Consider the following 21,957-nt stretch of genomic DNA (forward strand, 5'->3'; position numbering starts at 1 on the left):
CTTCACCAAGCCAATAGGCTCATTGACATACACCTCTTCAAGTATGTCTCCATTAAGAAAGGCTTTTGTATGTCCGCCTGATTCCCACATGCCAACCAAAATGTCCAGCCATAGTGGTCATTCCTGAAGTGGGTGCAAAGGTCTCTCATAATTTATGCTCTTTTCTGAGCATAGCCTTTGGTGACTAACCATGCCTTGTACTGATCAATGGTAACACCTCACTCCTTTTTTGCTACCAATTGGCTTCTCATCAACACACAAATCCACTAATCCCAAGTGTATTTTTTCTTAATAGAGTCATACAATGCCTGCATTGCTTGCATCCGCATCCTCATAATTATCAGGTTCATCGATATCAAGCATATTGCTCATCCAAGCTATGTCAGCATATTGGGCCCCTTCTGAACGTCTTGAAACAGCCCCTGTTCTACTAGAGAGAGGAGCTGACAGCTTATTGTCCTGCAAAGTTTGTATAAGCCACCAAGGACTGATCTAGCTTCTTGTACAGCTGTTTTCTCTTCTCTGCCACATCATCATATGCTATAAGTTGTTCATGACCCTGATCTGGGCCATCCAAAGTCTGTTGTTGTGAAGGCTGCAAATGCTGAGCTTTGCTGGTTGTTTAAATCTGCTATTAACTAGCATTGGGAGATATTAAAAAGGTCACCTCCCCATCTGTAAGCCCCCATATGAGGAGAGCATGGGGGAGGTAGACCAGGAGATATTGGGGCTGCCACATGGGCAGCACATGAGCTGCCATGTGGGCAGCTGTCAAGGAAAAGGGCAGGCCATGGACCTACAAAAGAGGCAGCAGACGAGCAGGCTGGAGGCAGCTACTTGGGGAACTGTCTGGCAGAGGATATGGGCAGGCTCGGGGCTTGCATCAGGCCTGACAGAAGGACGGAACAGCCTCTGGCTATGGCAGCCTTCTTGGCGCAATAAATGGGCATGCATAAGGCCTGCAAATAGGCCTGCAATAGGCGCAGGAAGGGGCAAAGGCAGCAGCCCAAAAGGGCCTGCCAAAGGCCCTTTTATAGGGCTGGTTGGACCAGCCAACCCAGTCGGTCTTTGACAGACCGGGTCGGCCAGTCTGGTCGGCTAAATTTGGCATGGCTGGTCGGTTTTTGTCAGCAGCCCTTGGGGGCTATAAAAAGAGGGCCTCCAGGCCCTCATTCCAGATCTTCTGGAGCAGCCTTTCACAAGCAGATTGGAGTAGTGGAGCAGCTGTCTTGGGGCCTACATTTAGGAGGACCAAGAGGACCAGTGTGCTGCAGACAAAGCTTGAAAGGGGCTGCCTACCTAGGCTGACACACAGGGCAGCAAGGTTGAGAGGATCATTATGGACAGAAAGTCTACAGACGCTCGAGGTGGAGCATGCGGGCTCGAGTCTACAGATAGCCAGCAGATAGGAGAAGTACCTTGTGGTAAGATCAGAGGACCACACCATTGGTGGGACTCTGGATCTATGTCTTTTGTATTGTGTCCATAGCTTTGGACGGAAATACTTTATTTTGGTGATTTCTATATCTGGCTGGTTCATTGTCTATTGATCAGTCTGCGCATCTATTTGATGCACATTAAGTTAAGAAGTTTGTGATTCCACACCCACACCACCCTGTGTGAGCTCCTAGGCTATTCTATCAGTCTTCCGCTGTGCGTACCCTCTGTTGGTCGATTTCTAACATGGTATCAGAGCCCAAGTAGGAGGCTCACAAGTGTGGGAGCCTGAAGGATGTGTACCCTCTGTTGGTCCATTTTTAACATGGTATCAGAGCCCAGTAGGAGGCTCACAAGTGTGGGAGCCTGAAGGCAGGGTACCTTGCTGAAGGACGACCTTGATTCAGAAGCTCTTGGGAATCAACTTCTAACAGGAGCAACCCTTCACATACTTGTGAAATTCAAAGTCAGTCAAGGACTGATCTGAATTTTTCTGCAAAGACCTCATATCTACTAACAAAAATCCTTACTTTCACTGCTATGGCCAACAAATATGCATTTCACTGCTTTATCATACAGTTTGCCTCTCATTGGCTGAGGCACATGTGCATATGATATGCAGCGAAACTGGTGCTTAATGCCTTTTTCCTGCAAATATGCTATAAAATCATTACATGTACTCCCTCCCTTCGTCTGTTCTCAGAATCTGCACCTTGCACCCTGTCTGGTTTTCAGCCATAGCAACAAAATGCTCAAAACACATGAATACATCAAACTTCTCCTTCAAAGGATAGACCCATGTAAATCTGAAGAAGTCGTCAATAAAGATCACAAAGGACACATTCTTTCCCAAGGATGTCCTCCTCGTGGAACCACACACAATCTCTTTTAGTAATACCCAATGAGTGCATCCTCAAGGCTGGCGTAAGAGGATCAGTACGGCAAAGTCGAAAATTCAAACTAGAGTCTTGAATGATGGTAGTCTTAGTGAGGATATGCCAAGAGTCACAGGGTCATCCAAGGTAATAGAGATTCTACAACCAGCCTAAGGGTCACAGATTGTCCCCCTCCTGCTACATAACGGGTAACAACTTCAATCATTGTTTTTATCATTTTTTACATATGTCAAGGCAGATTGGACAGCTCTCATTTCTAAAGAGACATCCACCCAAGTAAGAAAAATGAGACTCAGAAAGTAAAGTCATGGACAGCAAAGGCCGGGGCCGTTAAGCAAGAACCCCCCAACACAATTGCTTATAAATTCAAGTCTTGGCTCCATGGAAGGAGAGCATTGAATGCAAGAAGCAACCACTTTAGGCTTTAAAAAAGCGCCAGCTTGGTTGGCTCGGTATGTTAGGGGGAGTGATTTGGAACAGAGATGTGTTGCAATCACCCCAGAGGTATAATAAGATTTACAAAACCAACAGTCATCTCCTTCTACATACGAAAGATACCTATTGACGCACAGCTCGAGACACAAAGAAATAGCTTACAATATATGTTAAATTCATTACCATCAAGGCATGAAAGCTGGAATGAAACAAAAAGCCGACAAAAGGGATATATTACTTTTAGACTATTGCACTGGGGGCTAAATACAACACTCTCAATTTGGTGATAGCTGAGGACAGGCGAAGGGAAAAGAGGGCGGACGGGCAGGGCGGGGAGAGGGGGGGGGGGAGAGAGAGAGAGAGAGAGAGAGAGAGAGAGAGAGAGACCTTTTGAATGAGAACACGTTGAAATACGCGCCTTCTCAAGCTTGCCATAACTTCTTCCCACATTGCACTCATATTCGTTACAAATGTGACGGTCAAAATTGGTTCCAAAACATAAATTACAGCCAATTTGGATAGTAGCCTCCAAAGAGTTTCAGGGTGTTTTCCAATCAACGTCTCAAAAAAACGACCTGTTCCAAATGAAACCAATAAAGCAAACGTTGAAGTAACAGTCCCATCCCTTTTCATGTCCATGAAATGTCTGTTTCAACACATTATTTCAGTGGATGTATATCGGCTAACAACAAGTATATCGTTCCAAGAAAAGCCCGAGCTCCATTTTGCCATCTTAGCAGGACAGGAGGATATCGTCCCACAATTTTGTAAGTTCAAATTTTGGACAAAATCTAGGCTGCAATGTCTGCGGTTATGTTATTTTCTGGGACATTGCCAGACATGGTTACACTACCTAAGCTTACCTGAAAATAAAGGCATACTCAGGGTACAAGAAGTGCATCCAAGAAGAGCGAATGCTGAGACTGCAAGACGGCGCCTCTGTTGCATTAGCAGCTTTCCTATGAGCCTCCACGTGATAACCTCTTCGTGTCTTTTTGGGGTTTCAACAAAGAAACTCGAAGAATTACCAGCCTCTTCTTCATTGAAAAAGTGAAGTGAGTTTGGATCCGCTGCTGGCGCCGAAATGTAAGCTGCTCTTGGAGAAGGCGCCCTATTCGATGCGCCCAGGTTAGTAAGGGGATGCTTGAGAGCTTCGAAGGATCTTGAAAAGGAGGAAGTGAGTCGATGTATTCTTCTTTTGGGTCTTCTTTTGGCTTTGTATTGCAATGATCCTGGTTGGGAAAAAGCAAAGCAATGGACAGAGCAATCTGCTGGCTCAGAAAAGTGATGACCACTTCGAGATTTAAGGGGATAGCAACAAGTAGTTTTCCTTCTCGAGAACGTGCCCCGACTGTGATGAGAAACGAGCACATTGCAAGCCTGTGAGGAAAGACCAGCAGCAGCCATATTGAGGTCGAAATATTGGGCAAGCTCAAACTACAAGTGGTGGCTATCTACAGATCAAGGTCTTGGTTCAAAGTGCGATTTCGAGCTGGACTATAGTCAAAAAGACGGATGAAATCGTTGCTTTTCCGGAAACTTTCTCCGGCATTGATCCACGCTTCGGATTTTGAGTGCAAGGCGATGTCAAAGTGCGAAGAAACGCATCCTAGTCGATATGTTTCCTCCGATGGAACTTTCGTGTGGGCGTTGAGCAACTAAATCCAGACAGAAAGCTCTGTGTAATCAAGTTAATGCAACGATGGACAAGGAAATCTTCTTTGTTTGCAAATGCAACAGAGACCCAATTGTCCAACAGATCAGATTTCAGATTTTTTGGATTTTACATAGTTCAACCTTACACTGACTGGCCTTTGTCGTTGAATGTTCAACCAATTCAGAGTAGAAATAGTAGAAATTTGTTCTTTGACTGCTTTCGTATCATCTTGTTTAATAATAATAATAATCGGGCAATCACACAGAGCCAGTTCTCTTGTTGAATGTTCAACCAATTCAGATTAGAAATAGTAGAAATTTGTTCTTTGACTGTTTGCATGCTTTCTAATCAGGCAAAGAGAGTTCTCTTCACATTCAAGTGTGTTTGAATTACAAACTTAAACAAAAAGGGTTACACCTCCCTACTTGCACCCTCAAAACGACAACGTGACGCCTCTATCAGCGCAAGCCACAGGCGGTGTGCCCTCGTAGTTGGCCATTTGTGTGTATGGGGGTGTGAGCCACGCATGGGCTATCACAGGGTGTGCGACCCAATTCTAGTTGAGCACTTCAAATTCTTCCTCTAGAAGAGTGTAGGGTCTTTGGAGCGCAAGAAGGCTGGTAAGGTACACGCTCATGTTGGCCATGTGTGTGTATGGGGGAGGGGAAAAAAACTTGCACAATGCTTGGATTGAAGTGTCTTTGGATATTCTATGCTAGAAAATGAACTAGATTTTTAATTCCACTTATTTATGTTTTAATTATCATTTTGACCTTAATCTCTTTGTTATGTTCCAATAGCACTCTTTTAAGATCACCTCTTTAGAAAAATAACAAAAAGAGGTCAAACCTATTTACTATGACAAATTTGCAAATGCTTGGATGTCACTTCGAATTTATTGAAGAGCCCCCAAAAGGTGGTACTTGCATAACTCAGAAAACTTCGTCACATTTCTTTAAGGGGAAAGCATTTACAAATTAGCATTCCATCACACCACTTGGAGAAAGAATACCTTTGCACAACTTGCTCACATATCGCATCCCCACATCCCTATCCCTTTTGCCTCCTCTTGTCTTCAATTCTTTCTTATGCCAAGGGTCCACAACACTCAAATCACCATAGAAACCTTTGCATAAGTGTGATCCTATCAATTACACTCTCGGCGGGTCCACTAGGGTTTATCGTATGGTACCACGTGAGTGTAAGGGAGGGGGATTATATAAGGGAAGGAAGGTACATTTTATAAGGTAAGATCCCTTAAATAGGGGGTAGATAAGGGGAATTTTCATATATTTATTGCACGCAGGTGACGTCTCCTTATTACTACTAATGAATCCCCCGTGATTACACTCTCACATTCTCCCATGGCTAGCAATTTTTTTCCATGGCTAGATTCTTAATTTTTTGTTTGTCAAGAGCAATGGCAATGGGCATCACTTCATGCAATTCAATGTTCACAAGACCTCGCTTTACCCACTATTCAACAAAACCCATATCAAAAATTCTACAGGAGGTCCTTTATCCACCATGGGTTAAAGGACAAAACATTTTATGTATACAAGAGAAAGCATGTTTGTAAGAGATAGAAGAGGGCGACACACACAGGGGGGGAAGAGAGAGAGAGAGAGAGAGAGAGAGAGAGAGAGAGAGCAAGACTAAATGCCATAAATGATACAAGGTGTTTACAGACTATTGGGATTCACTCGCAATAAAATGAAGGCATCACCTGTGTGCATGAACTTCAATAAAACCCCCTATATATGGTCCATGTAAGAGGATAAAATACCCCTATTTAAGCTTATAAGGATCCCACCAAAAGTCTACTATGTCCCCCCCTTGTCTTAAATCTATGTTATTTCTCAATCATTTAGGTTATACCATAACAATATCGAAATAACATCACTTGATGTAGATTAGAAGAACTTCAAATATTTTCCAATGGGCTAACATCCACTCTTATTATTTTTCCCTATTAGGGCCTAAAACTAGCCATAGCTTGGGCTTGGTTTATTCATACATTTGGTACATGACGATTACAACTAGTCAAATGTGTATGTGTAAGGCTCGTGGGCCCGTAGTGTGCTAAGGCATCTTTACTATCCTTTCCATCGCTCCTCTACTGTTCTAGTCTTGTGTGTCAAAAATAGCACTTGTGTTAACCATATAAGAGCGACAAATAGCGCTTATGTTAGCCTCGCGCCTCCAAGTCCTAAGCCATTTGAGGCTCAAAACCTAGAGTGGCAAGGCTGTGATCTTGAGCTATTTGTGGCTCAAACCCCGTAAGGCCTATAACCGCTTGGGTTATTTGCCATTCAAACCCCATGCAGCTTGCATTGTACTCCTTCCATGGCTGCAACCATTGAAGTAAATCATGAATCCTAATCACCTCTAATTACTGATTACCCTACATTCTGGGATTGTACCCTGTGGATGTTAACATGCCCCCTTCTTGTTGCTGAGCTACCCTCGGATCAATCGCACTGGAGGAGGTGGGTGGAGAGGACCATCTGGAGGACTGCGTAGCAGGAAGCTAGATCGGCAAGTGTGACTGCTAACTTCAGGCAACCCAGGATGGTTGAGAGCATCCAGATTCAAGATTTGGAGAATGCACAGTATGTACTTGGCATATCAATCTTGCGGTCAGGATGTCCACTGAGTATGGTTGATAATGATGATATGAGAGCTGCATGGAATTGCATTGCTAACTATGGACTGGGCTTCAAGCCCCGCTTTCTTACCACACATTGCGTACGGCATTGTTAGATAAGGCATATGCAGGAGAGAAAGAGCACAAAAATTGTAGCATTTTCGAGCAACTACATAACACCTGATGCTTGTCTTAGATAGGTGGACAAGCATAAAATGCGATGCTTTATTGAATGTGATGGTTATATTGCCATGGTGGGAGGCCTTCCACATGTCAATTGATGCCTCACATGTAAAGAAGTTGGGGACATATATGGCTAGTATATTATCAAAGGTTATAAGAGAGTTAGGCCCTGAAAAGGTTGTTCAAGTTGTCATGGATAATGCCAAGAGTTGTAAAAAGGTGGGTAGAATATTGCAAAGGGAGTATACCAATCTATGCATCTATGTGTTGTACGCACACTTTAAATCTTGCAGTGAAACATTGGTATAAACAAGTGCCATGGTTCAAAGAGATTGTTTGTGAGGGTCAAGACATCGTGAAGTTAATATGATTGAAGCAATGTCTCGAAGCAATCTTTATGTCTCGTGATGGTTCTATCATGTTGCAATTGCCAGCAACCATGAGATTTTCCACGTACTTCTACACATTGCAATCCTTGGTGAAAAATAGGAGTTTTCTTATAGAGACATTTCATTGCACATGATGCATTTGAACGATGGATGTCAGAGTTGACCGATAGGGCAACAAAGGAGAAAATGCATGACCTGAAAGAAACATTGGGATCCCCTGCATTATGGAAATGGTTTGAGGATGTTGCTAATGTTATGAAACCTGTTTTATATGCACTTAGGGATTTGGAATCAAAGGCTCCAACAATCGGAAAAGCATGGATGCACTTTTGGAGTATTGAGCAAGCTCTTATTGCGAGGAATCCCCCTACTTGCCCAAGCCAATAGAATGAGAAAAAATCATTTAATGCTACAAAATGCAAGGAATTGTGGCAATTTTTTAGGCTACGATGAGAGCAAGCTCACAATCCATTGCATAGTGCTGGGTACCTTTTAGACCCTGACTGGTGGAATATGAAGCTCGAAGAGATTCATGATTGTTATGCCTGACTTTCATAAGGTGGTGCGACAGTATTATCCCCACAACCATGAGTTTGGAAAGTGTTGTAATGAGTTATCCAAGTATCGATGCAAGGAGGGGTTGTTTTCATTGAGTGATGTTCAAGCATTGGCAGAAACTACATTTGTTTGGAAATGGCGGATGATGAATGGTGGCACATGTGAGCTTCTACGCCCGATTGCAATGAGGGTTCTTTCTTAGACATGCTCAAACTCAGGCTCAGAAAGAAACTGGCATCATTACAAGTACATTCATAGTACTTTATGAAATAGACTTCTAGAGGATCAGGTTGAGAAGTTAGTGTACATCTATGCCAATCATAAAATCCTAGAAACATTAGGAGATATGGGATATGAGGAGAAAGTTCCAAAATGGAGCTATGATATCCTGCCTGATGCTATCCAACTTGAAGCAATCCCATCGTTTGCAGATTCTAGAACCCCAAGAAGAGGATAAAACTGGGACTAATGGTGCAACATCCGAGGAGGATAGCAATGAGGAGGATGAATCTGATGAAGATGAAGGAAATAATATTCTCCTTCCACATGGGTCTAAAGATGAGGACATTGATGACAAACATGATGAGGATAGTGACTTGTGAATTGTGGCAATGATGCCAATATGGTTTTGAATGTCTCATTTTATTTTGAATGTGTTCTTGTTTTTTGATTGCAGGTTGCGGTTTAGGGTGCAGGGATAAGAATTTTGCACTATATAGTATTGTCTCATCGCATGCTGTCGATGGGTGGCAATATGATATTGTAAATATCTTGTGTTTAGGGTTTGGTCTTTGAAGACTTGATTCTTATGTGTTGCCATCGCATGGGCCTCTGGGTGGTAATGCCAATTGTCATTCTCTTGAAGAAGCAAATGCAAGTGATATTTCTTGTCTTTGGTAACATTCTTTTTGAATGACTTTACGATTTAATGTGATGGATTTAGGGATTGCATAGTGTTTTAAATTCCAATTGATGCATGGGTTTAGGTTTTAAGTATTAGGATGGATGCAAATGCTTTGGGATGTAAATGGTCTACTTTGAATTTGATTTGCATAATGTTTAGGTCTACTTTTAATTTAATTTGCATTCCTTAGGTAACCAAACAACTCTTTCAATAGGGAAATATTAATTGATCATAGCTTTTCTCAAATGCATTAATCTATTGATATATTAGCAACTAAAAATGATTATAGCCATTGGATACATAAATGTTTTATAATTAGATTTGTTTAATATATATTATAATATGGCCATTGTATTATATTTGTTTAACATGTTATGCATTAATTGACCATAGCCTTCCTTAAATTCTTTATTATGAAATAATCTATTGACACTATTCCTTAGTTAAACAAGCAACTGTTTCAATAGGGGAAGAATTAAGTGATCATAACTTTCCCCAAATGGACCATTATGAAATATTCTATTCATACATTAACAATGCAAAATGATTATGAACATTGGATGCTTAAATGATTAGACTATGACCATTGGATTATATTTGATTCCATACAATGATTATGTCCTATGGTGCCAACGATCCAAGAATTCCACTAGATCATATAGTTGATGTTTCTTTTTTCTCTGAAAATAAAAATTTGATAGGTTTGTAATTGGGTGCCCAAGTTTGATAGATCCAACAAGGTAACACATAATACTAACAATCATTTGAGGGGGACATCCCAAGGCAGAGAACCCTTATTGACCACACACACAAAAACACATTCTAAGTGGAAGATGTGGGGAAATACCCCCCTTTCATGGCATATCTTGTCCTTTTCCTCCTTCTCTTCCAAGCTACCATAGTGTGAGGTTCATTGTCATTGGAGAGGTTCTTGGTGTAGCCAATCTTGTAACTCCTTTGCTCTTTGTCCTTCTCCACACTCTTTAATGTATCTTGTCCATATTCTGCAATACAAGATCCTTGTAGTCCTTCACCTTCTTTGAGTGTCCAAGCCTTAAAAACATTTTTTGAATCATATGGATTGAAGAGGGTCTTACCACTTGTCATGCAAGGGCAGTGTCTACTCTTGTACAAGAGATGATCATGATTATATGGCAAGGTATAGTCAACCAAATGCAAATACATTTCATACATCATGAAAGATATTGAAACCATAACTAAGGCATTTTCAAAATAAGAATCATAATGGTTGTAGTTGAAACCTTCGTTCCAATCATATCCATTGGAAATCATCATGCAAGTCATGATATATTCTTCCTTCATATGTAAGCTCTTGTCATAGTCAACCCACACTAGTCAACTAGTCAAATGGTCAACAAGATAGTATGACTTGAAATCCACTTCAAAGTATCATAACCTCAATCCTCAACATAAAAGGTGAAAAATGCATTCAACTAAACTTAAAAGAGCATTCTCTGATCTGAAAAAGAAACCTCTGAATCTCTGATTTGAATTTTAACTCCTCAAGCATCAACTTAGCATTTAATGTAGCATCTTGTTTCAAAAAATAGTCAAGAAATGCTTGCAGAAACAAAGTAAACTTGGAGGATTGCTACCTCACACCAAAAAGCATCAAGTAGACGGAATTTTTTGCACAATTGAAGGTACTTGTAAGTAGAAGACTCAATGCAAGTCTCAAACCAAATGAAGCTTCACACCACCGGGGGCAACATCATCTTCTCCACCTCCAAAAACATGTCTTCTTCAAAACCCGACTGGTTTTTCCTTAGTTTCTCCTCATTCTCTTGACCATTTTCTCTCAAAATTCACCAAAAGGTAGCCCATAGGGTCACCTAAGTGTAGCTTAGACTGTTTTTGAAATGGTGGCTCCAATAAGCTGTATCATCAGAAATGGTGCAGGATAGAGCGAGTGTAAGCACGGGCTATAGAAGGACAATTTCCAGAAATCCTCTAGAGTGGAAGTGCGCCTATATGAGGGAAATCTATGTTTGAAAGGGTTTGGATAATGGTTTCCTGCATTGGGAGAACAAGCGCTTGGAAATTCTGCTCAAAAGAGGAGAAAATGGAGAAGAAGAGAGTGTGAGGGAGAAGATGATGACATGGCACTCAAGGAGGTCTCAAGGAGAGTGAACCAAGGCTCTAATACCACATGTTGGAGTTGCAAGAAGGATTGAGCAAGTGAAGCAAAAGAGAGAGTATCCTATTCAAGAGAGACATGCCCAATATATACGCTCTAGTTACATCCAGTAGTGACATCACATGTGAGCTCAATAGAGCATCTAGATCCACAAATCTCTCAATCAGTTCCATGATTCTCTCAATCACACACCACACACCTAGATTCACTCAATCACACCTACTGACACCTATCGAGGCACACCATGTGTTCACACACTCACAACCTTAGACCTTAGGACTCTATCTTGAAAAACTTGACTGGTTTTTCCTTAGTCTAGGCACTCTTGGAGGCAATTTGCAAGCACACTTCTATGAGAAGTAGTGGAAGAGACAAGATATTCTAGATGTATACCCCAACGCTTGGTGGAGTCAAGGTTTCTAGCTTGCCAACAGACCTCCACGATGTGTTGAAGAAGACAATGCACTTCTTTTTTTATACGAGAGGAACCATGAAGTTCTGGTAGGTTCAAGCAAGTTCCTGGAAACCGATGCAAGTGGCATTGCGGTAGGAGCAGTTCTCCTTCAAGAGGGAAGGCCAGTAGCCTTTGAAAGCAAGAAGCTTTCTCCCTCTCAAAGGAATTGGCCAACTCATGAATTGGAGTTGTATGCTGTTATCCATGCTTTGAAAACATGGAGGCATTATTTATATGGTTCAGAGTTTTATGTGGATGTGGATCATGATACTCTGAAACATTTTTGTAAACAGCCTGACTTGAGGGGCCGCCAAGCGAGGTGGGCAGAGCTCATGCAGGAGTTTAATTTAACGATTCGGTACCGAAGAGGGAAAGATAATAAGGTTGCTGATGCATTGTCTCACATTATGCACAATATGAGTTTCACGGTATTAGAGAGTGCTCTAATGACCGAGATCAGAGAAACTCAAAAGGTGGACGAGTTTGTCCAGAGTCTATGGCCTAAGGCTCATGTGTTAAAACCCGGGTTGCTTTGTCTACCACAGAGGTTGAGTATGTTGCAGCCACAGAGGGTTGCAAGGAGGCTATATGGCTTGATCAGCTAGTGGGAGATTTGGGGATTCATACAGGTGTATCGACATTGCACAGTGATTCCATGAGTGCTATTCAGCTAGCACGGAATCCGATCTTTCATGCAAAGACCAAACATAATGAGGTCAGGTACCATTTCATCAGGGAGGTACTTGAGGACAAGCGCATAGAGCTTGTCAAGGTTCATACAGATGATAACCCTACAGATATGCTAACCAAGAGTCTACCTAGTCAGCGGTTTGAGTATTGTCATGTATTGATGGGCATTGGCTAGTATGCTCACTAGTTGTTCTCGCTTAAAGGAACATTGTCCTTTAAGTGGGAGGTTGTGGGGGTTAAAGGTCATCGTGCCTTTACCTCGATTATGTACAATACTCAAACACATATATAAATGAATGAAAAAAAGATTAGGGTGTTCTGCACCCACAAAGCTTGTGTGGCTCTTTGTTTCTCTCTCCCTCTTCCATTCTTGCTTCCGTTGAGAGCACTCTCACTAGCAGCTCCTCCTGCTTGATTTGGAGCCTCAACCCTATGAGGCTTGCCACCTGTGATCTCAAGTAGTAGCTTCCACCACAAACAAAAAGATGAAGGCAAAGTTAGCCCTAGCAGACGGAGCAAGAGATAGGAATAGCCTAGCCCATGAGTCCTCCGATAAGCATCTGGCTAGAGCTCCCCGCATAAAGTGTAGAAACTCCTCTGACCCATCTATCTAAGAAACCCAGTCTCCGCATAGTACCTTCCAGGAAGGACCACTCCACTCGTTGTAGGCCTTCTCAAAATCCAAGAGGAGGATGGCCAGCGGCGGCTGTGACTCCTCCCTAGACCAATCCATTGCCTCCCAAAACATAAAGATGTTGTCCAAGATGTTGAACCCGATTTGTGTGTTGTGAATAATGTTAGTAAGATGGGGCTGTAACCGCAAATTCAAGACCCCTACAAGGTATGCAGTATCAAGCAAAGTGATCAGTCTCCACTTTTGGATATCTGACCTATCTCCCCCTTTCAGGATCAAACAAATCCACCCCCTACTCAAGGATTGAGGGAGGGAGCCCATGTCAAAAATCTCCTGGCAAGCTAGTCGAAAAGGGGTGATGATATCCCAGAAGTTTCGAAAGAAGGTCGAAGTCAAGCCATCCTTGCCAGGACACTTCTGGGTCAAGAGAACCTTGAGGGCTTCCCAAAGCTCCTCATCCATGAAAGGCTACTCCAGTCTGCTGCACAAATCTTGCGAGACTGCTATCGGAACATGATCCCAAACTATCTCTTGGGCCACAAGACTAGCTGGAGTCATCCTCTCTATCTGAAAGAGCTAGCTGTAAAAACCTATGGTCAGGTCTAAAATCTCCTGGGTCAGTGTGCATGATGCCCTATGGATCTCGGAGACACTATAAGTGCGTGCCTGCCGATCAGGGCCCAATGGTTTGAAAAAATTACTTCGTCATCCTATCCCCTTGCTGTACCCACTGGGCTCGAGAAGAGTGATAGGAGAACTCAGCTTCATGTCTTGAAGCTCAAGGTGAGTGCTCTCAAACCTATCACTAAGCCACTGAGATCCTGGGTCCCACTACCTAAGCCACTCTAGGGAGGTGAGGTCGCTCCTCAATGCCCGCTGGCACTCTTGAAGAGTCCTCTGCCTAAGGGCATGAGCCTGCAGCTCCTCACTACTCTTTTGGATCGCATCGGCCACCCACGAAGACCAGCCCTCACACGGTGTTGTCTTTGACTGCTACCAAATCCTTGCCATGACTTGCTGAATCTCCTCGTCCTCCAAGAGGTCCTCTGGAATGCAGACCTCTTTTTAGGGAAGACCTCGGTGGGGCTGCTCTAAGTGAAGTACTACTGGAGAGTGGTCTGACATCGTGGTACCTACCAGAATCTTTGTAGAGCCACCTCTGTGCAGTGCCCAGTCCCAAACATAGAAGCAGTCCATCATGTCTCCTCTGTCTGAAAGAGAAGAGGAGGCTACGAGGTATCTTGCTGAAATTTGGCTCTCGCCATGGGTCTCTACCACATTGATGATGAAAATGAACTACTCCCAGGTGCTCCACTCTGTTCTACTGGCATCTCAAAGAAGGCGGCACTGCCTTGCTTGTCCTCCCCAAACTCCAGGTTGTTGAAGTCCCCTCAATCTAGGAGGGAGACACTCTGACAACCTCCTCCAAAAGGCCGAACGGTGTTGTCTACACGCTGGGGCATACATGTTTAGGATCCCAATCCTAGACTCTCCCATTCTAACTCCCATCCAAACTGCCTTGGGATAAGCTTGCCCTGATCATAGACCTCTGGAGCCACTGTCTATGAGATTGAGATGCAGACCCCTCCACTCCGTCCTACTGCAGGGGACTACTCCTCCGAACCTCTCCCTAGGAGAAGGTGGTGTCGCCATTTGATGTCTGATGCTGAGAACATATGCTCCTGAATCAAAAGGATGTCCATTGTCTGCCCTACCACTGCCCTCTCTAACTCCACCCGGAGTATCAGGTACTGTGGTTGACTATGAGCATGGTCGTGGAGCCCGTGCATGTTCCAACTCACTATGGTCCAGCTCATGAGGATGGGGATGTAGAAAACAAGGCTCTCTTGTGAGTGTGTGCCTATTCCAGAAAGATTGCCGTATGTAACTTTGCTTGGGCCTTGGAAGGCGAGTAGTCCATGTTTGTACGTCGACGTACTAGGGTGGACACTGACTCAATGCCAATCTTCCATGCCCACTTCATCATGAAGGAGACCTCCACCCCAAACAACTCCGCACACTTCTAGAGGGGCCAGTAGTCTGCCTGATCAACCTTTGCCTCATGGCAATCTGATAACTCCTACCGCCAAACCACATAACAGCTTCTCTCGCGTGAAGCACAATTGAAAACTCACCTCTGCACCATGGTGTGCCAAAGGTCCAGTCCCTATGGCCCCATCCACTCGTCCATCATGCGAAAAATCTGATCTCCCACAATAGCATCAAACACCATTGGGGACCACTTCTCCAATCCTGTGGAGGCGAACTAGAATCTCTAAACGGGTGTGTCTGGGAGCCCACTATGCTAATCCAACCCCATTTTCGGGGCTGCAAGATCACAAGCGTTACCTCCAAGGGTAGAGGGTAAGATTCTGAAATATCTAGATAATTCCAAGGTCCCAATCTATAAAAAAATTCCCGTCGGTAAGGGATACCCAGGTTGGAGATTGGGAGCTGCCGATCGGGAGGATGAGCCCCTTCCCTCTCGCTCCCTCCCCAAATGGACCGGATGCTATAGTGAGAAATTAGGAGATGGAGAAGGGACGTCATCTTACCCTTGCCTACTAGTAGGGGTGTCGAGGTAGGGGAGGGGAGGGAGGCCGAAGAACCTCCTAAGGAGGTGGAGAGGGGGTGGGAGGGGGAGGGAGGGGGGCGGGTGGTGATGGTGATCATAGTAGGGGGGGCGAGGGGGCAAGGGGAATGCAGGAGGGAGGGGGGGAAGTGGAGAGAGAGAGAGGGAGAGGGATTTGGAGGGGGAGGGGAGTAGGGGCACCCACAAGTCCCTTGCTGATCAGAGGCTTATCGGGGCTCTGAATATGCTCTTCCTCAGTCACTGCCTGGCTAACGTCCGTAGCTTCTGCCATTGTAGCATCAGGAGCTCCTAAGGCCCGCTGTTGATGCAAGGGCAAATGCATACACTGAACCTCCAACACAGGAGGATCATCTAGTTGGGTAGAGGCCCCTTTTGCTAGGGCAGGTGGGTCTCCACATAAGGGCTCATGCTGCTGGTCCTCCTCCTAAGGTGCCTCTCGAAAAACCTTGTTTCTCTCTCTGTCTCTGCGTCTAGCCCTCTGCTTGCAACGCCTGCGGACCTGTTTGCTTGGTTTCTTTTTCTTTTTAACTTGGGTCCAGTCCCCTTCTGAGGGGGTCTGAGACTCATGTTGCTCCTGTTTGGGAGGGTGTTGGGCTCTGGCCTGCTGACTTTGCCTGCTCTACGGGAGTGGGGGGGAGGCGCTCTGCCTTGGCCACGGGGGCAATCTCTGGCTAGGTGACCCATCTGTCTGCAAACGAAGACATTGGTTTGGTAAACCAGAAATCTCCACTCATTGGCGAAGTGTACCTCCTTCAATGGCCGAATCTGGAGAAGACTTGAGCACGATGCCAAATTCTCGACCAATGAAGGGGAGGATGGCTTTATACTCCTTTGGGAGCCCTGGGAAGCAAAGCGTAATCGAAAAATGGGAAACATGGTGTGTCGTGTCCATGTCGTCTGCCACTACAAAGCCATGGTACCAAGGAAAGAGGTACACCAAATGCGAGCTAAGGAGGATGGGAAGGCAATATTGGGGGAGCTCATCTGGACGAGGAAGACACGTCTTCCATAGATAGTAACCTCCTGAATGTGGTCACCCTTTAGTGCCAAGCTCGCCTGAATCCACTCTCGCACCTGTTGCCATGTGGGTGTGAGGCCCACAATTCTGCCCACAATCGCCTTGTCCTGGAGGGATTGAGCTGCTTGTTGTACCTGTTGTTTGTCAGCTGGAGAAAGAAAGACCTTAACGGCTGTGGTATTCGAGGGTGCTGCCATAGAGCCCCTCTGGCCAGACCAAAGGTCATCACCAAGATCTTCTTCCTCCTAACAAACACAAATGCTCCTGCTGCGAATGAAGGAGAGGAAGGAAGGAGAAGAAGAGGTGGAGAGGAGGAAGAGGTGAGGCGAGGGGGGATGGAAAAGGCGGGAGGGAGGAGGTGGAGAAGAGAGGTGAAAAAGGATGTGAGGCGGGGGGTAGCGTGAAGAGGCGAGGCAGAGAAAGTAGCAGGGGGTGGCGCAAAGAGGGCGAGAAGGAAGCGGAGCGGGAGGCGGGGGAGGAGGCACAGAGGGGGGTGGGGAGGAGGTGGAAAGGGACAGAGATGGAGGCAGGAGCTGAGACAAAGTTGGAGACGGAGAGGGAGTGAAAGCGGGAAGGAGGCGGGGAGGCAATGAAGTGGAGGCAAGGAGGGAGAAGGAGGTGGAGTCAGGGGGAAGGCAGAGAGGAGGCAAGGGAGAGGATGGAGGAAGGGCAGAGAGGAGGCGGAGGTGAGGGATGGCGAAAGGGTGGATAGGAGGCGAAGAGGAGCGGGGGCAGAGGCAGGGGCGAAAGGGCAGAGAGGAGGCGAAGGTAGAGCAGAGGTAGAGAGGAGGCGGAGAGGAGGTGGAGGCAGAGAGGGGGCAGAGAGAAGGGCAAAGGCAGAGAGGAGGCGGAGGGAGAGCAGAGGCAGAAGGGCAGAGGGAGAAGGGGGGCAGGGCGGGTAGGGAGCGGGAGCTCAGTTCTCCATTTGCGACTGCACAAAGAATAACGAGATGAAAAAGACTATGTTAAATTATAGGTCATTGCCTAGGGGTAAAAAAGTGTAGGAAGAGGGTATGTTACTACTCTTGTGTAGGGGTGTCGCCAATAATTTATTGAGAGCAAACATGAGCAATAATGGTCTAACATTTCAACCATATAAGTTGATTTGTACTCTAATTTCTTCTTTATGCCTATCAACATGCATGCCTTATCATCTAGAAATTGTGGCAAGATGTTTTGTATTTTTGTTGTGTTGGCCAAAACATTAATAATGCTACATTTTATACCAAGCTGGCCATCAAAGCTCAATTCACATATTTGAGTGAAGGCTATCCTTAGTGAGACTAACCTTTCTTCTATTTCATTCAAGAGGTAGACTTCTACAATAGGTTCATTTACTTTAATTTGAGAAGCTATAAAGTATTTTGCACCACATTTCTCTTGATACTCTTTTGGCATTCCTTACAAATGCAAAATTCATTCTTTTGGAATGGCCCATGTGATGTGATGTGTTTCAATATAATCCAATCATATTTTTCCTTCTTTAAGAAGAGTGTTTATTTTTTGAAGAGAATGCATCACAAGAAAAGCATTCATGGCATGGGGTGTCTCTAATTATTTGAGAATAGATTTGGACAGCTTACCAAATATAGAGGTATATTCCATATTGTCCAAAATCTCTTTTATAACAATGTTCTGTTTCCTTTTTTGCCCATGTTTCTCCTTTGATCAAGAGGCACATGTAATACGCTTAATCTGTCACAAGTACTTTTTTGAAAGTGTTGTTGTGAAAGAAATATTTTTTATTTATCTTCTTTTTGCATGCAACTAACTTTTATATTGACATTTTAAGCAAGGCATTGGACGCTTTGAATGTAGCAGCAATATCCCTTAAGCTTCTCTTTTGATTATTGCATATAATCCTTTGGAGTGAAGATTCTAATCCACTTGTCCAGATTTTCCCTTGTTAAACTCTTTGTGGAACATACATGGGACAATGAACATTTTAGGGGGGTGTATTACAACTTGCACTATGTTCATACTTGAGAAAGAGTTGCTCGTGTATTCTTTGTATTTAATGTTGTTTCTATTGTTGTGGTATAATTTGATCCTAAAGTTGAAATCATTGACTATGTGATTGTATGCAAATGAATCTAAAGGGGAAATCACATTATGATCTATTTCCAACATGTTTATGTAGTCATGCATATTCTTTACTTGTGATCACAATTAGAGATTGAGTTTTTTTCCATCCAAACTTCATTGTTTACAATGCCTTCATCGATACTCTTCTGAATGTCATATTTTATATTCTCACTTAAACTTTGTCTAATGACATCCTTTCCAATGTGAAAATTTAGAGAGTATGATAAGCACGTGAATATGCAACTATTGTTTGGGTAAGCATGCATGAAAGAGATGTCAAGGAGGAAATCATTGTTATGTTGGTGCTTAGACTTTGATTTTGCCATTGTGATTCACAAGGGATGAGCACACTCTATGGTAGGCTACATGTTTCAGATTCCCAATTGCCATTGATGATGATCTCCCTAATGCCCCACTATTTCTCATTGACCTAACACCTGAATGGGCTCAGGAGGTTGGCCATTTTTTAGCCAATGGTTTTCCGCATGACAAGGACCTTAACAAGGTCAACGCCCAAAAACTCATCAAGCATGTAACACCCTATCAACAAATAGCCATCCAATTATATCGAATGGATAAGGAAGGCATAAATGTCCATGAGGACAAGTTCATTAAGGTGTTGGAAGAAGCCCATGCGTAATGTAGGAGGGCATTTTGCAGGACAGCTTATGGTCCACAAGGTATTGCAAGCTAGATTATGGTGGCCTACTCTCTCTGAGATGCAACCAAATTTGCTAAGTGCTATGACCCCTACCAAAGAGCTTCCATCCCCCAAAGGAAGGTTTATATCCCCCTTATAGGAATTTTTACGAACCAACCATTTGAGAAGTGGGGCATTGATTTTATCGAACCTATCAGTCTAGTAGCTAAAGGGACACAAGCCTGATATATTATCGTGGCAATTGACTATTTTAACAAGTGAGCAGAAGCCAAGGAAACCAGGAAATCTAACGCTTGGGCAACAACTAAATTCTGATATATTATTGTGGTAATCGACTATTTTAACAAGTGAGCAAATACCAAGGCAGCCAGGAAATCTAACGCTAGGGCAACAGCTAAATTCCTATATGAAAATGTAATACCACGCTTTGACTTTTTGACTCAGACCAAGCTTTCCGAGAAGCATATGAAATGGGCAAACATGCTGTCTATGTATCATTTTCAGATTGTCCATACCCCAAGAATTCGGAACAGAGTGGCAGATGCCTTGTCCCAAAGACCCCAGGTCAATAATGTGACTATTGCTTATCATCAGGACCTAGAAGGCATGAGGTAGCAATATGCTAGTGATGCAGATTTTGGTGAGATTTTACAGCAAATGCAAGGGGGGCAATCCACCAGTCACTATTCCCTGAAAGATGGGTATCTAATGAAAGATGATTGCCTATGCATCACCCAAGAGATGAGGAAAAAGATTTTGGAGGAATGCCATGCACCTCCCTATGTTGGACACAGAGGAATTACAGCAACAACTCTAGCACTAGACTTTGGAAATTGTGAGTGATCAAGGGACTCCCTTCATTAACAAAACCATGCAAATCCTTATGAGTGAGTTTCTAATAGTTCATAGGAAATAAACCCGTTACTACGCCAGAGCAAACGACCAAGGAGAGAGGTCTAATAAAACCCTACGTAACACCATGACCTACACAATAGAGGATGTCCCTAGTGACTAGGAGGATAAGTTCATCGCTGCATTATGGCTGCATCACACTGCATACAAAGTTGCAACTAATTGCACCCTATTTAGCCTCAACTTCAAGAAAGAGGTGGTAATGCCCATGTAATTCATAATGCCTAAGGGTGGTAATTCAAATAAGAATATCTGAGAAAGCCATCCCTGAGAGGTTAATAGAGCTAGAGAAGCTCAATGAGACCAGACTTAGGGCCAACCTATATCATGAAAGTTGAAAAACTATGAAGAAATCATTGGTTTGATCATAACCTTAAATATAAGGACCTTAGCAAAGGAGACCTTGGATTATTGTATGGTATGAGGAACACCAAGCGAGGTGACCTTGCATTATTGTATAGTGTGAGGAACACCAAGCGAAAGCTATAGTATCACAGTATGGGTCCATGCTAAGTTGTAGAGACCACGCCACAAGGGACATGCCAAATTGCAACCCTGGATGGAGTTGAAATGGATGGATTTATCAATGGGAGTAAGCTTAAATGCTACTATGGTCCTCCAACCCAACAAACCCTTCAAGCCATCCATAGAGAAAAATAGCTCAAAATAGAGGTGGTTTGCATAAAAGGACAAGCAACCGAGGAAGCCCACACCCATCATGCTAAACTAAAAAGAAAGGGCTTCATGATAATTTTCAAGGCAATCTTAGAATAGGAAGCCGATATGGATAATCTAACAATCGATGCTAAGTTGCTAGTTCAGTTATAGGCTAATGGACAGACAATGTATTTTGAAGTAACATTGGTGGATTCAGGAGCAAGCCACAACTTCATCTCGCAAGAGGTATGGGAATGATTGCCAGAGGTACTCCTTAAACCTAGCCCTGCCAGAATACAAGCTATTAATGGTCAAGGCATGCATGCAATTGGTTATGTAGATATTGAATTAATTGTATAAATAACCACAGAACAGGGAGCCGCTTCTATGTAATGCCCATAGGCACAATTGATAGTAGTTGTTGTTGTGGTTATTGGTGTGAGATTTCAGCAAGAGATAGAAGATAGACTATTGCGTAGGCCCATGCACGGGCTCGTGATTGGACATTGCCTTGGGCGGCATATTGAGGCCTTTGACTTTCCTTTTGTGCTAGAGCGTGATTCACTTGCCAGCTCTTTTCATTTTTGCATGATAGGCGGATGCTTGCGAAAGCGTGGAATGTGAGGCGTGAATTCTAATTAGCAAGGACGACGGAGTACTCTGCTTTGCAGCCGCTCCTTTGTGAGGCAAGTTTCACAACCAACTGCCTAGGTCTTTTGTAAGTTTCACAATCATCTACCTAGAACTTTGCTATCCACTGATGAAAACTCACACAGCCATCCACGCGTCGTGCATAAGAAAATGAACTGGCAGGCGAGTGTGAGAAATGAAAGTCAGAATCTCACCCAAGAGAGTGTCTGACAGCATTGAGCCATCATGAGCACCGTGTGATGTTCAACAATATTGTTCAATAAGCTTGGTGAATTGTTTTGAAAGCACCCATCTGCCTTTGTGAATACGGAAGGACAGACAAGTGGACATCAACCGTC

General features: G+C 43.8%; 1 protein-coding gene across 2 annotated transcripts in view; it reads right to left on the minus strand.

Moving 5' to 3' along the window:
- ABCB28 (non-intrinsic ABC protein 8) overlaps window positions 1-4,615 on the minus strand; it is a 115,100-nt gene extending 110,485 nt beyond the window's left edge. Inside the window, exons 1-3 of one of the 2 annotated variants that reach the window (XM_087374615.1) lie at window positions 3,797-4,615; window positions 3,632-3,691; window positions 3,156-3,343 (exon numbers count right to left, since the gene is read on the minus strand). In XM_087374615.1, the coding sequence (XP_087230741.1) occupies window positions 3,156-3,343; window positions 3,632-3,691; window positions 3,797-4,175 (627 nt within the window). In that variant the 5' untranslated portion in view covers window positions 4,176-4,615. Of the gene's footprint in view, window positions 1-3,155; window positions 3,344-3,631 lie in introns of both variants that reach the window. The other variant, XM_087374614.1, reaches the window with a different exon arrangement.
- Between the last annotated feature and the right edge of the window lie 17,342 nt (window positions 4,616-21,957).

Source organism: Dipteris shenzhenensis, chromosome 5, assembly GCF_047967505.1.
Source record: "Dipteris shenzhenensis isolate YYH24624 ecotype China chromosome 5, Dip_SZ_1.0, whole genome shotgun sequence".
NCBI classification, from domain to species: domain Eukaryota; kingdom Viridiplantae; phylum Streptophyta; class Polypodiopsida; order Gleicheniales; family Dipteridaceae; genus Dipteris; species Dipteris shenzhenensis.